The sequence below is a fragment of the Oncorhynchus kisutch genome, unplaced genomic scaffold, assembly GCF_002021735.2.
Source record: "Oncorhynchus kisutch isolate 150728-3 unplaced genomic scaffold, Okis_V2 Okis07a-Okis12b_hom, whole genome shotgun sequence".
Lineage (NCBI taxonomy): Eukaryota > Metazoa > Chordata > Actinopteri > Salmoniformes > Salmonidae > Oncorhynchus > Oncorhynchus kisutch.
The window spans coordinates 10,129,731-10,146,684 of record NW_022261984.1 but is presented as its reverse complement, the minus strand read 5'-3'; the positions used below and the strand labels follow the sequence as shown (position 1 = coordinate 10,146,684).

Below are 16,954 nucleotides of genomic sequence, written 5' to 3'. Positions count from 1 at the left end.
TGGACATGATAGGACAGGTAGATAGGAGAGGATAGGACAGTTGGATATGATAGGAAAGGAGAGGACAGTTAGACATGATAGGACCGTTAGATAGGAGAGGATAGGACAGTTAGACGTGATAGGAGAGGGTGGGACAGTTGGACACGATAGGACAGTTAGACGTGATAGGAGAGGGTGGGACAGTTGGACACGATAGGACAGTTAGACATGATAGGAGAGGATAGGACAGTTAGACACGATAGGACAGTTAAACATGATAGAGGATTGGACAGTTGGATAGGACAGTTACACATGAGAGGATAGGACAGTTGGATATGATAGGCGAGGATTGGACAGTTAGACATGATAGGACAGTTAGACATGATAGGACAGTTACACATCATAGGAGAGGATAGGACAGTTACACATGATAGGACAGTTAGACATGAGAGGATAGGACAGTTAGACATGATAAGAGAGGATAGGACAGTTAGACATGATAGGACAGTTAGATAGGAGAGGATAGGACAGTTGGATATGATAGGAGAGGATAGGACAGTTAGATATGATAGGAGAGGATAGGACTGTTAGACATGATAGGAGAGGATAGGACAGTTGCACATGAAAGGATAGGACAGTTAGATATGATAGGAGAGGATAGAACAGTTAGACACGATAGGACAGTTAAACATGATAGGAGAGGATTGGACAGTTGGATAGGACAGTTACACATGAGAGGATATGACAGTTAGATATGATAGGAGAGGATTGGACAGTTAGACACGATAGGAGAGGATTGGACAGTTAGACACGATAGGAGAGGATTGGACAGTTAGACACGATAGGAGAGGATTGGACAGTTAGACATGATAGGAGAGGATTGGACAGTTAGACATAATAGGAGAGGATAGGACAGTTAGACATAATAGGAGAGGATAGGACAGTTACACATGATAGGACAGTTAGACATAATAGGAGAGGATAGGACAGGTCGACATGATAGGAGAGGATAGGACAGGTCGACATGATAGGAAAGGGTATGACATTTAGACAGGAGAGGAGAGGATTGGACAGTTAGACATGATAGGAGAGGATAGGACAGTTACACATGAGAGGACAGTTAGACATGATAGGAGAGGACAGTTACACGTGAGAGGAGAGGGTAGGACAGTAAGACATGATAGGAGAGGATAGGTCAGTTAGACATAATAGGAGAGGATAGGACAGTTGGACATGATAGGACAGTTGGACATGATAGGACAGTTGGACATGATAGGACAGTTGGACATGATAGGACAGTTGGACATGATAGGACAGTTGGACATGATAGGAGAGGACAGTTAGACATGATAGGATAGGACAGTTAGACATGATAGGATAGGACAGTTAGACATGATAGGATAGGACAGTTAGACATGATAGGAAAGGATAGGACAGTTAGACATGATAGGAAAGGATAGGACAGTTAGACATGATAGGATAGGATAGGACAGTGACACAATATGAAGTGGAAAAAATACATTTCTGAAATGCTTGAATAAATGTGTTTTTCCTACGTCATCTGTGGTCAGGAAAATGAGCAGATACAACGGGTCTGTGGACATCTCATGTCACCGTTCTGTCTCTGGACGTATTGAGGAACTGTGTGTGACGCTGAGGTGGCTGTTGGCTAAGGACTGGCATTGATTCCACTAACACTATTATCATGAACCAAACCACAAACCCTGTGTGGTGAAATAACCCTCCCTACGTCTACGTCTGTTTATACAACAACGCACCCTGTGTGTGTGAATCAGCGGTTGAGATTGTGTAGCTTTATATCCTGTCCCCAAGCACATGATCTGTGGTGACGCCTCATATGGACTGCTGCCCTCACTCCCTCCTAATCTCTCTCTCTCTCTGTCTATCTCACACCCCTTCCATTCCCTCCCTCCCTTCCCTCTTTCTGTTCTCCCTCCCTCCCTCCCTCCCGCCCGCCCGCCCTCCTTCCCTCCCTCCCTATGGGTTATAAGGTGTAGTGAACATTGAGCTCACTCAGAAACACACTGAGTACGTCTCTCACACACTCGGCGAGAGACAAGACACCAAGTGTTTATCAACCGTTGAGCAACATTTTACTGACAGTTCTTTCTCAAGACTGTCAGTCAGATACACACGGAAGCAAGAGACTGATGGAAACTATGGGTGAGCATGACTGTGGTATCTCTATTAAACTCGTGTTAGCAGGTTTATATTGGTCGTTGTAATGGGAAAGGCTCTCTTACGTCTGAGGTGACTTGTTGCAGATGGGGATTATCTGACAGTGAATTAAAAGGAAAACCCAGTACACTGCACTTGCAAGGACCACTGGTGTTTATTGAACTGATTGAGCTACTGGATGTTGTCATGTAGTAGATGAATTCTCCTTCATATTGTTGTGAATATCCTCATGTTTAGGCAGAACGGGTCGTCTGATGTTTTCTGAAGTTGTAGTGTGATGTTTTCTTAAGTTGTAGTGTGATCCTTGTTTGGTTGAGAGAGGAGTTGTTGGGGGAGGGGTGTTCTATTTCACCCAATAAGGTCAGACTTTGGGGGTCGGAGACTGGGGGTCAGAGACTAGAGGTCGGAGACTAGGGATCCTGTTGATAAATATCCATATGATGCATGTGGTTCATTTGTCGGAGACTGGGGGTCGAAGACTAGAGGTCGGAGACTGGGGGTCGGAGACTGGGGGTCGGAGACTGGGGGTCGGAGACTGGGGGTCGGAGACTATGGGTCGGAGACTGGGGGTCGGAGACTAGGGGTCAGAGACTAGGGATCCTGTTGATAAATATCCATATGATGCATGTGGTTCATTTGTCAGCGACCGACACACACACTGAACATGAGGACCGACGTGCAGTATTTGTTTAAGAGCAAAACCTTTATCCCATCACTGTGTCTGACCTGGTTACCATAGCTCTGGTTCAAACCATGCACCTGGTCATCACACCCTGGTAAACAGCCATGTCCTGGTCTCAGAGCAACAGATAGGGACATGTGGTGTGTCCTCAGGACTTATGGGCCAGTATGAGATCCTCAGGACCTATGGGCCAGTATGAGATCGTCAGGACATATGGGCCAGTATGAGATCGTCAGGACATATGGGCCAGTATGAGATCGTCAGGACATATGGGCCAGTATGAGATCCTCAGGACATATGGGCCAGTATGAGATCCTCAGGACATATGGGCCAGTTTGAGATCCTCAGGACATATGGGCCAGTTTGAGATCCTCAGGACCTATGGGCCAGTATGAGATCCTCAGGACCTATGGGCCAGTATGAGATCCTCGGGACCTATGGGCCAGTATGAGATCCTCGGGACCTATGGGCCAGTATGAGATCCTCAGGACATATGGGCCAGTATGAGATCCTCAGGACATATGGGCCAGTATGAGATCCTCAGGACATATGGGCCAGTATGAGATCCTCAGGACCTATGGGCCAGTATGAGATCCTCAGGACATATGGGCCAGTATGAGATCCTCAGGACATATGGGCCAGTATGAGATCCTCAGGACATATGGGCCAGTATGAGATCCTCAGGACATATGGGCCAGTATGAGATCCTCAGGACATATGGGCCAGTATGAGATCCTCAGGACATATGGGCCAGTATGAGATCCTCAGGACATATGGGCCAGTATGAGATCCTCAGGACATATGGGCCAGTATGAGATCCTCAGGACATATGGGCCAGTATGAGATCCTCAGGACATATGGGCCAGTATGAGATCCTCAGGACATATGGGCCAGTATGAGATCCTCAGGACATATGGGCCAGTATGAGATCCTCAGGACATATGGGCCAGTATGAGATCCTCAGGACATATGGGCCAGTATGAGATCCTCAGGACATATGAGCCAGTATGAGATCCTCAGGACATATGGGCCAGTATGAGATCCTCAGGACATATGGGCCAGTATGAGATCCTCAGGACATATGGGCCAGTATGAGATCCTCAGGACATATGGGCCAGTATGAGATCCTCAGGACATATGGGCCAGTATGAGATCCTCAGGACATATGGGCCAGTATGAGATCCTCAGGACATATGGGCCAGTATGAGATCCTCAGGACATATGGGCCAGTATGAGATCCTCAGGACATATGGGCCAGTATGAGATCCTCAGGACATATGGGCCAGTATGAGATCCTCAGGACATATGGGCCAGTATGAGATCCTCAGGACATATGGGCCAGTATGAGATCCTCAGGACATATGGGCCAGTATGAGATCCTCAGGACATATGGGCCAGTATGAGATCCTCAGGACCTATGGGCCAGTATGAGATCCTCAGGACATATGGGCCAGTATGAGATCCTCAGGACATATGGGCCAGTATGAGATCCTCAGGACATATGGGCCAGTATGAGATCCTCAGGACATATGGGCCAGTATGAGATCCTCAGGACATATGGGCCAGTATGAGATCCTCAGGACATATGGGCCAGTATGAGATCCTCAGGACATATGGGCCAGTATGAGATCCTCAGGACATATGGGCCAGTATGAGATCCTCAGGACATATGGGCCAGTATGAGATCCTCAGGACATATGGGCCAGTATGAGATCCTCAGGACATATGGGCCAGTATGAGATCCTCAGGACATATGGGCCAGTATGAGATCCTCAGGACATATGGGCCAGTATGAGATCCTCAGGACATATGGGCCAGTATGAGATCCTCAGGACATATGGGCCAGTATGAGATCCTCAGGACATATGGGCCAGTATGAGATCCTCAGGACATATGGGCCAGTATGAGATCCTCAGGACATATGGGCCAGTATGAGATCCTCAGGACATATGGGCCAGTATGAGATCCTCAGGACTATGGGCCAGTATGAGATCCTCAGGACCTATGGGCCAGTATGAGATCCTCAGGACATATGGGCCAGTATGAGATCCTCAGGACATATGGGCCAGTATGAGATCCTCAGGACATATGGGCCAGTATGAGATCCTCAGGACATATGGGCCAGTATGAGATCCTCAGGACATATGGGCCAGTATGAGATCCTCAGGACATATGGGCCAGTATGAGATCCTCAGGACATATGGGCCAGTATGAGATCCTCAGGACATATGGGCCAGTATGAGATCCTCAGGACATATGGGCCAGTATGAGATCCTCAGGACATATGGGCCAGTATGAGATCCTCAGGACATATGGGCCAGTATGAGATCCTCAGGACATATGGGCCAGTATGAGATCCTCAGGAATCAGCAATAGAACAAACAGCAGATAGTAAAACTGCTGACCACTGACTGTTTCTGGATGGCTATTGGTCTTGGCACAGAGATGAGGTTTTAGTGGTAATGTCAACAAAAGGTCTGTTTGTTGCTTAGTAACCTACCTAATAGTTTTAGGTTTTGATTTACTCATACATTCTTTTTTATTTAACTTTATTTAACTTGGCAACTTGAGAGCTGGGAGATGTAGTCCTTTATAAACTGAGCCTTACTGGTTAATGTGAGAGCTGGGAGATGTAGTCCTTCATAAACTGAGCCTTACTGGTTCATGTGAGAGCTGGGAGATGTAGTCCTTCTATAAACTCAGCCTTACTGGATCATGTGAGAGCTGGGAGATGTAGTCCTTTATAAACTGAGCCTTACTGGTTAATGTGAGAGCTGAGAGATGTAGTCCTTTATAAACTGAGCCTTACTGGTTAATGTGAGAGCTGGGAGATGTAGTCCTTTATAAACTGAGCCTTACTGGTTCATGTGAGAGCTGGGAGATGTAGTCCTTTATAAACTGAGCATTACTGGTTCATGTGAGAGCTGGGAGATGTAGTCCTTCATAAACTGAGCATTACTGGTTCATGTGAGAGCTGGGAGATGTAGTCCTTTATAAACTGAGCCTTACTGGTTAATGTGAGAGCTGGGAGATGTAGTCCTTCGTAAACTGAGCCTTACTTGTTCATGTGAGAGCTGGGAGATGTAGTCCTTTATAAACTGAGCCTTACTGGTTGTGTCCAGAGAGGGCAAAAAGAGGAACACGCAGTCAGCTGACAGTCATGTTTATCTCACAGGATACTGTTGTCCATGCGCTCACACACACACACACACACACACACACACACACACACACACACACACACACACACACACACACACACACACTACAAACTGGGCTGTAGGGTCACTGGTGCATGTGACTAGTTGAGAGTAAAGAGGAACTGGCACACAAACTGACAGGAGAGAAATAAATAGTACACACACACACACACATATTGACCGACTGAAAGTGGAGCGAAACTGAGCCAAAAGAACACACACACTTTGGAGGAAGGAAACACACATATACACTGAAACCAGAGATGACACACACACACACACACTATGGAGGAAGGAGACACACATACAGTGCCTTGCGAAAGTATTCGGCCCCCTTGAACTTTGCGACCTTTTGCCACATTTCAGGCTTCAAACATAAAGATATAAAACTGTGTTTTTTTTTGTGAAGAATCAACAACAAGTGGGACACAATCATGAAGTGGAACGACATTTATTGGATATTTCAAACTTTTTTAACAAATCAAAAACTGAAAAATTGGGCGTGCAAAATTATTCAGCCCCTTTAAGTTAATACTTCGTAGCGCCACCTTTTGCTGCGATTACAGCTGTAAGTCGCTTGGGGTATGTCTCTATCAGTTTTGCACATCGAGAGACTGACATTTTTTCCCATTCCTCCTTGCAAAACAGCTCGAGCTCAGTGAGGTTGGATGGAGAGCATTTGTGAACAGCAGTTTTCAGTTCTTTCCACGGATTCTCGATTGGATTCAGGTCTGGACTTTGACTTGGCCATTCTAACACCTGTATATGTTTATTTTTGAACCATTCCATTGTAGATTTTGCTTTATGTTTTGGATCATTTTCTTGTTGGAAGACAAATCTCTGTCCCAGTCTCAGGTCTTTTGCAGACTCCATCAGGTTCTCTTCCAGAATGGTCCTGTATTTGGCTCCATCCATCTTCCCATCAATTTTAACCATCTTCCCTGTCCCTGCTGAAGAAAAGCAGGCCCAAACCATGATGCTGCCACCACCATGTTTGACAGTGGGGATGGTGTGTTCAGGGTGATGAGCTGTGTTTTTACGCCAAACATAACGTTTTGCATTGTTGCCAAAAATTTCTATTTTGGTTTAATCTGACCAGAGCACCTTCTTCCACATGTTTGGTCTCCCAGGTGGCTTGTGGCAAACTTTAAACGACACTTTTTATGGATATCTTTAAGAAATTGCTTTCTTCTTGCCACTCTTCCATAAAGGCCAGATTTGTGCAATATACGACTGATTGTTGTCCTATGGACAGAGTCTCCCACCTCAGCTGTAGATCTCTGCAGTTCATCCAGAGTATGAGATCCTCAGGACATATGGGCCAGTATGAGATCCTCAGGACCTATGGGCCAGTATGAGATCCTCAGGACATATGGGCCAGTATGAGATCCTCAGGACATATGGGCCAGTATGAGATCCTCAGGACATATGGGCCAGTATGAGATCCTCAGGACCTATGGGCCAGTATGAGATCCTCAGGACATATGGGCCAGTATGAGATCCTCAGGACATATGGGCCAGTATGAGATCCTCAGGACATATGGGCCAGTATGAGATCCTCAGGACATATGGGCCAGTATGAGATCCTCAGGACATATGGGCCAGTATGAGATCCTCAGGACATATGGGCCAGTATGAGATCCTCAGGACCTATGGGCCAGTATGAGATCCTCAGGACCTATGGGCCAGTATGAGATCCTCAGGACATATGGGCCAGTATGAGATCCTCAGGACATATGGGCCAGTATGAGATCCTCAGGACCTATGGGCCAGTATGAGATCCTCAGGACTATGGGCCAGTATGAGATCCTCAGGACATATGGGCCAGTATGAGATCCTCAGGACATATGGGCCAGTATGAGATCCTCAGGACATATGGGCCAGTATGAGATCCTCAGGACATATGGGCCAGTATGAGATCCTCAGGACATATGGGCCAGTATGAGATCCTCAGGACATATGGGCCAGTATGAGATCCTCAGGACATATGGGCCAGTATGAGATCCTCAGGACATATGGGCCAGTATGAGATCCTCAGGACATATGGGCCAGTATGAGATCCTCAGGACATATGGGCCAGTATGAGATCCTCAGGACATATGGGCCAGTATGAGATCCTCAGGACATATGGGCCAGTATGAGATCCTCAGGACATATGGGCCAGTATGAGATCCTCAGGACATATGGGCCAGTATGAGATCCTCAGGACATATGGGCCAGTATGAGATCCTCAGGACATATGGGCCAGTATGAGATCCTCAGGACATATGGGCCAGTATGAGATCCTCAGGACATATGGGCCAGTATGAGATCCTCAGGACATATGGGCCAGTATGAGATCCTCAGGACATATGGGCCAGTATGAGATCCTCAGGACATATGGGCCAGTATGAGATCCTCAGGACATATGGGCCGGGCCAGTATGAGATCCTCAGGACATATGGGCCAGTATGAGATCCTCAGGACATATGGGCCAGTATGAGATCCTCAGGACATATGGGCCAGTATGAGATCCTCAGGACATATGGGCCAGTATGAGATCCTCAGGACATATGGGCCAGTATGAGATCCTCAGGACATATGGGCCAGTATGAGATCCTCAGGACATATGGGCCAGTATGAGATCCTCAGGACATATGGGCCAGTATGAGATCCTCAGGACATATGGGCCAGTATGAGATCCTCAGGACATATGGGCCAGTATGAGATCCTCAGGAATCAGCAATAGAACAAACAGCAGATAGTAAAACTGCTGACCACTGACTGTTTCTGGATGGCTATTGGTCTTGGCACAGAGATGAGGTTTTAGTGGTAATGTCAACAAAAGGTCTGTTTGTTGCTTAGTAACCTACCTAATAGTTTTAGGTTTTGATTTACTCATACATTCTTTTTTATTTAACTTTATTTAACTTGGCAACTTGAGAGCTGGGAGATGTAGTCCTTTATAAACTGAGCCTTACTGGTTAATGTGAGAGCTGGGAGATGTAGTCCTTCATAAACTGAGCCTTACTGGTTCATGTGAGAGCTGGGAGATGTAGTCCTTCTATAAACTCAGCCTTACTGGATCATGTGAGAGCTGGGAGATGTAGTCCTTTATAAACTGAGCCTTACTGGTTAATGTGAGAGCTGAGAGATGTAGTCCTTTATAAACTGAGCCTTACTGGTTAATGTGAGAGCTGGGAGATGTAGTCCTTTATAAACTGAGCCTTACTGGTTCATGTGAGAGCTGGGAGATGTAGTCCTTTATAAACTGAGCATTACTGGTTCATGTGAGAGCTGGGAGATGTAGTCCTTCATAAACTGAGCATTACTGGTTCATGTGAGAGCTGGGAGATGTAGTCCTTTATAAACTGAGCCTTACTGGTTAATGTGAGAGCTGGGAGATGTAGTCCTTCGTAAACTGAGCCTTACTTGTTCATGTGAGAGCTGGGAGATGTAGTCCTTTATAAACTGAGCCTTACTGGTTGTGTCCAGAGAGGGCAAAAAGAGGAACACGCAGTCAGCTGACAGTCATGTTTATCTCACAGGATACTGTTGTCCATGCGCTCACACACACACACACACACACACACACACACACACACACACACACACACACACACACACACACACACACACTACAAACTGGGCTGTAGGGTCACTGGTGCATGTGACTAGTTGAGAGTAAAGAGGAACTGGCACACAAACTGACAGGAGAGAAATAAATAGTACACACACACACACACATATTGACCGACTGAAAGTGGAGCGAAACTGAGCCAAAAGAACACACACACTTTGGAGGAAGGAAACACACATATACACTGAAACCAGAGATGACACACACACACACACACTATGGAGGAAGGAGACACACATACAGTGCCTTGCGAAAGTATTCGGCCCCCTTGAACTTTGCGACCTTTTGCCACATTTCAGGCTTCAAACATAAAGATATAAAACTGTGTTTTTTTTTGTGAAGAATCAACAACAAGTGGGACACAATCATGAAGTGGAACGACATTTATTGGATATTTCAAACTTTTTTAACAAATCAAAAACTGAAAAATTGGGCGTGCAAAATTATTCAGCCCCTTTAAGTTAATACTTCGTAGCGCCACCTTTTGCTGCGATTACAGCTGTAAGTCGCTTGGGGTATGTCTCTATCAGTTTTGCACATCGAGAGACTGACATTTTTTCCCATTCCTCCTTGCAAAACAGCTCGAGCTCAGTGAGGTTGGATGGAGAGCATTTGTGAACAGCAGTTTTCAGTTCTTTCCACGGATTCTCGATTGGATTCAGGTCTGGACTTTGACTTGGCCATTCTAACACCTGTATATGTTTATTTTTGAACCATTCCATTGTAGATTTTGCTTTATGTTTTGGATCATTTTCTTGTTGGAAGACAAATCTCTGTCCCAGTCTCAGGTCTTTTGCAGACTCCATCAGGTTCTCTTCCAGAATGGTCCTGTATTTGGCTCCATCCATCTTCCCATCAATTTTAACCATCTTCCCTGTCCCTGCTGAAGAAAAGCAGGCCCAAACCATGATGCTGCCACCACCATGTTTGACAGTGGGGATGGTGTGTTCAGGGTGATGAGCTGTGTTTTTACGCCAAACATAACGTTTTGCATTGTTGCCAAAAATTTCTATTTTGGTTTAATCTGACCAGAGCACCTTCTTCCACATGTTTGGTCTCCCAGGTGGCTTGTGGCAAACTTTAAACGACACTTTTTATGGATATCTTTAAGAAATTGCTTTCTTCTTGCCACTCTTCCATAAAGGCCAGATTTGTGCAATATACGACTGATTGTTGTCCTATGGACAGAGTCTCCCACCTCAGCTGTAGATCTCTGCAGTTCATCCAGAGTGATCATGGGCCTCTTGGCTGCATCTCTCAGTCTTCTCCTTGTATGAGCTGAAAGTTTAGAGGGACGGCCAGGTCTAGGTAGATTTGCAGTGGTCTGATACTCCTTCCATTTCAATATTATCGCTTGCACAGTGCTCCTTGGGATGTTTAAAGCTTGGGAAATCTTTTTGTATCCAAATCCGGCTTTAAACTTCTTCACAACAGTATCTCGGACCTGCCTGGGGTGTTCCTTGTTCTTCATGATGCTCTCTGCGCTTTTAACGGACCTCTGAGACTATCACAGTGCAGGTGCATTTATACGGAGACTTGATTACACACAGGTGGATTGTATTTATCATCATTAGTCATTTAGGTCAACATTGGATCATTCAGAGATCCTCACTGAACTTCTGGAGAGAGTTTGCTGCACTGAAAGTAAAGGGGCTGAATAATTTTGCACGCCCAAGTCTTCAGTTTTTGATTTGTTAAAAAAGTTTGAAATATCCAATAAATGTCGTTCCACTTCATGATTGTGTCCCACTTGTTGTTGATTCTTCACAAAAAAATACAGTTTTATATCTTTATGTTTGAAGCCTGAAATGTGGCAAAAGGTCGCAAAGTTCAAGGGGGCCGAATACTTTCGCATGGCACTGTATACACTGAAACCAGAGATGACACACACACTCACTTATAGCACACAGAGCTACTGTTGTCCCAGGACAAGGTAAGGCACATCAGCCAGCTGTGGCCGTCAGAACCAGCTAACAAGCAGTCTTTCTGTATCCACACAAACTGAACCACACAATTTGCCTTGCAAACACACACACCGTCCGATAGTTCACCCATAGATGTCCTATTCAGATAGTTTTCTATGAAAAACACACACCGTTCCGGTAGTCCACCCATAGATGTCCTATTCAGATAGTTTTCTATGAAAAACACACACCGTTCCGGTAGTTCACCCATAGATGTCCTATTCAGATAGTGTTTTTCATAGAAAACTTTCTGGGGCGAAAACAAAAAGGCCTTTGGTTGTCAATATTTTCTGTGTTCCAAGTCAAATGATGAGTCAATAGGTGACCTTTTACCCCTTCACCTGGCAACAACCCCAATCTCACCTTTGAACTTACTCCTGATTGACCAAGGGGATTAGGTTAGTTGGATCCTCCCTGAATTGAGAGAGAGGATACATGTCACCTTTAAGCACAGATCTAGGATCAGCTTTCCCAAATCCTTAACCATAAAGGGCTGGAGGGAAAACTGACCTAAGATCAGTGTGTAGGGAAACGCTGGTGTTGCTACAGCAGTAGACATGGATCAGTACAACACTAGGCCCTGTTAGTGTGAGGAACCAGGCACGTGGGGAGTGAGGCCCAGGGTTCGCAGGACTTCTCCCTAGAGACGGACACCTATTTCTGGGATGGAATCAACCTCAGGCTACCCTTGTTGGCCCTTTGTGTGGTTCTATGTTGTGGGGATCACTGAGAGTTGTGGTTAAAATAGTTTGGGACTTGGTATTGGATTAAAGTGTTCTGTGAAATATAATGTTATTGTTGTAACTCATCTCCCTACACCCTCTCTCTGTCTCTCTCCAGTCTGTTCAATGGGCAGTGGTGCCAGTAGACTCTACAGCTCCCTGGCCCAGACACTAGTCAGCACCAGCACCACTACCACCCCCCTGGCCCAGACCCTAGTCAGCACCAGCACCACTACCACCCCCCTGGCCCAGACCCTAGTCAGCACCAGCACCACTACCACCCCCCTGGCCCAGACCCTAGTCAGCACCAGCACCACTACCACCCCCCTGGCCCAGACCCTAGTCAGCACCAGCACCACTACCACCCTGCTGGCCCATCACCAGGACCCCCAGCACCCCTCCCCCTCACAGGGGTGTCACTCTCCCCCGGGGGGGCACCCCCTGGAGCTGCTGAGGGAGTGTGAGGAGGCTCTACGGGACAGGCCTCCTCGCCTCCTTAGAGCCTTCATCTGCCCCGGGGAGGGAGAGGTGGACAGGGAGGAAGTGGACAACGATGCCACCCAGAGGACCATCAGAGTTATGCAGTGGAACATACTGGCTCAAGGTAAATATGGTGTTTTATTGGAGCCTTTCTTTAGCAAACATAGTCATGAACGTTTCATCTCATTCAGGGCCATTAAATGGTATATTATTGCTCATATTAATTGGCATCGAGGACAGTGAGATGGATGGATGGACGGACTGACAGATGAATTCTCTCTCCCTCCAGCTCTAGGTGAAGGTATGGACAGTTTCGTCAACTGTCCCCTGGAAGCCCTGAACTGGGCGGAGCGTAAATACCTCATCCTAGAAGAGATCCTCACCTACCGACCTCACATCCTGTGTCTACAGGAAGTCGACCACTACTACGACACCTTCCAGCCAATCCTGGCCAGCCTGGGTTACCGCGGCAACTTCTGCCCCAAGCCCTGGTCTCCGTGTTTGGATGTGGAGGGCAACAACGGTCCGGATGGATGTGCTCTGTTCTACGATGAAGCCCGGTTGGACTTGGTGGATAGTGTGAATGTCCGGCTGTGTGCCCTTTTCACACCCACCAACCAGGTCTGTAAAACTATGCCAGTTGAACTGTCCTTCCTTCCTTGAAGTAAATCACTGGTCTGACAACGTCTGGCCCTAATAGGACGGAAACTCTGATTTACAAGCACGTCGATTACCTCAAGGAATGAAGGATTCCGATAGGATCCTATTTTATTACAGGCAAGAGAGGTCAGAGGTCAACCCTCCTCCTGGATAGCCACTGTTAGTATAGATTGTTAAAAATACAGACTGGAACGTAAACCCTTAAGTGTTTTATGCATTTGTCTTCCCTACAGGTGGCGGTCGTCACGACGCTACGTTGCAGGGTGACAGGCCGGCGGCTGTGTGTTGCCGTGACGCACCTCAAAGCCCGGAGCGGCTGGGAATGCCTCCGTAGTGCCCAGGGTTCCGACCTTCTCCGGAACCTCGCCACCCTCACCCAATCACCGGGGGGTCCTTCGGATCCCATCGGCGTCGCCCCAGACACCCCTCTCCTCGTCTGCGGCGACTTCAACGCTGTGCCTTCCGAGGATGTCTACCAGCGTTTCGCCTCGTCACCGTTGATCCTTGACTCCGCCTATAAACAGTTAAGCCGGGACGGGCTTTCAGAACCGGCCTACACCACGTGGAAGATCCGGCCGACGGGAGAGTGTTGCACCACATTGGATTATATCTGGTACTCTAGAGAAGCTTTCAGTGTGGACGCCGTATTGGATATGCCTACAGAGGAACAGATTGGCCCCAACAGGCTTCCGTCTTACAGCTACCCCTCCGATCACCTCTCGCTGGTGTGTGACTTCAGCTTTAAAAAGCAGCAGGAGGAGTGAAGAGGATCACATGGACACTTGATTGACAATTCGAGGGATGGAGGGAACAGAACGAGATATGGAGGGGACAGAAGTGCCACTGTCCCTCCGAGTCCGAACCCATCTCTCTGGGGTATGATGACTGGAGAACAGGAGGAGGGAAGTAGGGAGGAGACAACCCGCTTGGTGTGAGCTTACTTTTCAGAAGTCATGTTATCGATTTTAAACACTCAATGAAGGAGAGACCGAGAGGAATGGACTGGACAGACTGCTGACACTAGGCTCTATGGTTCCTGTCTACAGTAGAGGTGCTGTTGTTGTACCTCTGACACTGTGATGATTGGACTGGACAGACTGCTGAAACTAGGCTCTATGGTTCCTGTCTACAGTAGAGGTGCTGTTGTTGTACCTCTGACACTGATGATTGCACCCTACCTGCTACTATTCAACTCTACTTGTCCTGGGCTGCTTCAGTTCAAGGGGTTAGCCGGCTAACTAGGAGTTAACTTGCCTAAATATTACAGTGCATTTTGGGAAGTATTCAGACACCTTGACTATTTTCTAAATGTGGTTACATTAGTCTTATTCTAAAATTTATTAAATTAATGTTTTTCATCAATCTTCACAATACACCACAATGGACAAAGCAAAAACAGTTTTTTTTAGCAATACTTTGCTATGGGCCTTGAAATTGAACTCAGGTGCATCCTGTTTCCATTGATCATCCTTGATGTTTCTACAACTTGATTGGAATCCACCTGTGGTAAATTCAATTGATTGGACATGATTTGGAAAGGCACACACCTGTCTCTATAAAGGTCCCGCAGTTGACAGTGCATGACAATGGAATTGTCCGTAGAGCTCCGAGACAGGGTTGTGTCGTGGTTCAGATCTGGGGAAGGGGGGTACCAAAACATTTCTGCACTATTGAAGGTCCCCAAGTAAACAGTGGCCTCCATCATTCTTAAATGGAAGAAGTTTGGAACCACCAAGACTCTTCCCAGAACTGGCTGCCCGGCCAAACTGAGCAATCGGGGGAGAAGTGCCTTGGTCAGGGAGGTGACCAAGAACCTGATGGTCACTCTGACAGAGCTCCTCTGTGGAGATGGGAGAACCTTCCAGAAGGACAATCATCTCTGCAGCACTCCACCAATCAGGCCTTTATGGTAGAGTGACCAGGTGGAAGCCACTCCTCAGTAAAAGGCACAGCCCGTTTGCCTAAAGGACTCTAACCATGATAACCAAGATTGAACTCTTTGGCATGAATGCCAAGTGTCATGTCTGGAGGAAACCTGACACCATCCCTATGGTAAAGCATGGTGGTGGCAGCATCACGCTGTGGGGATGTTTCCCAGTGGCAGGGACTGGGAGTCAGGATGGAGTCAAAGATTAACAGAAAGTACAGACTGATCCTTGATGAACCTGCTCCAGAGCACACAGGACCTCAGACTGGGGGCGAAGGTTCACCTTCCAACACGACAACGCAGGAGTTGCTTCGGGACAAGTCTCTGTCCTTGAGTGGTCCGGCCAGAGCCCGGACTTGAACCTGATCGGACATCTTTGGAAAGACCTGAAAATATCTGTGCAGCGACGCTCCCCATCCAACCTGAGAGCTTGAAAGGAACTTCCCAAATACAGCTGTGACCAGCTTGTAGTGTCATACTCAAGAACACTTGAGGCTGTATACTTATGGAAATGTTTTAGCTTTGTCATTACGAGGTATTGTGGGTGTAGATTGATGAAAAATTATTACATTCTAAAAGGAATCTGTAACAAAATGTGGGGAAAGTAAAGGTCTGAATACGTGTTAAACATGTTCATCAGCACAGCATTTCCTCAACTGCAGAGGGGGATCTTGCTCTTACTGTGTGTGTGTGTTTGTCATTTTCTGGTCTAATACTGGTCAGGTGTGTCATTAATGCCTACTGATACTTGTGCCATGTCCAGTACAAAAACGTTATTGAACATAGAAATACCACTAAATAGAGCCAATGTGATTCCTTACTGTATACGTCAGAGATGAGCGTTTGTTCTAAATAGCATATTTCTATCTGAACGTACCCCTAAGGTACATGTAATTTGTAATATAAACAAACTTCCAGTAGTGTGTCTCTACATTGTATGGGCGGCCCCAGTAGGAAACTAAACCATATCCCTGGCATGGTGCCACATACTACCAACTGACCCAGTTATTTCCAGTCCATGAGCATCAGTCCCAGGACAGTAGTTTATATTCAAACTATGTGCAATAAAATAATCTGCCCTTCTTTTCTGCCTCTGTGGTGTTCTACACATGATAAATCACTTCCTACCTCACCAGTTGAAATGCCATCCAATGTCCCCTGGTGGTAAGCTGTGGAACTACAGTTATCACCAGCATGTGAAATGTGGACATTAACTACGACAGTGACGTCTGCTGTGTGTTCCTGATGGGGATGGAACCTAGAACCCTGATTAAATGGTTCCGGAGCTACTAAACTTCTGTACTCCGTCTACACACATTGAATTACAACTAAGTCCATTGCAGTCACTCTACACCAACCAGCTGAGCGATTGAAACCAGTCTGTTGCCTCCCGTTCAACTGGTTCTGGTTAAACCCTGAATGGGACTGGTTCGAAACAATCCCTGCAACCAAAGGGTTACTAGTTGTCGTCAGCTACGTTGTATTTCACTGCATGTTGGTTGGAACAGGTCCCAGAGAGAAG

The 16,954-nt window shown here is 46.6% G+C and overlaps 1 protein-coding gene across 3 annotated transcripts in view; it reads left to right on the top strand.

The window, feature by feature from the left end:
- LOC116352827 (nocturnin-like) overlaps positions 1-16,954 on the top strand; it is a 27,691-nt gene that overhangs the window by 9,863 nt on the left and 874 nt on the right. The window contains exons 1-4 of one of the 3 annotated variants that reach the window (XM_031814851.1): positions 2,006-2,163; positions 12,484-12,969; positions 13,135-13,466; positions 13,739-16,516. In XM_031814851.1, coding sequence (XP_031670711.1) covers positions 2,151-2,163; positions 12,484-12,969; positions 13,135-13,466; positions 13,739-14,269 — 1,362 coding nt within the window. In that variant the 5' untranslated portion in view covers positions 2,006-2,150 and the 3' untranslated portion in view covers positions 14,270-16,516. Of the gene's footprint in view, positions 1-2,005; positions 2,164-12,483; positions 12,970-13,134; positions 13,467-13,738; positions 16,941-16,954 lie in introns of those variants that run through there. The other 2 variants (XM_031814850.1, XM_031814852.1) reach the window with 2 other exon arrangements.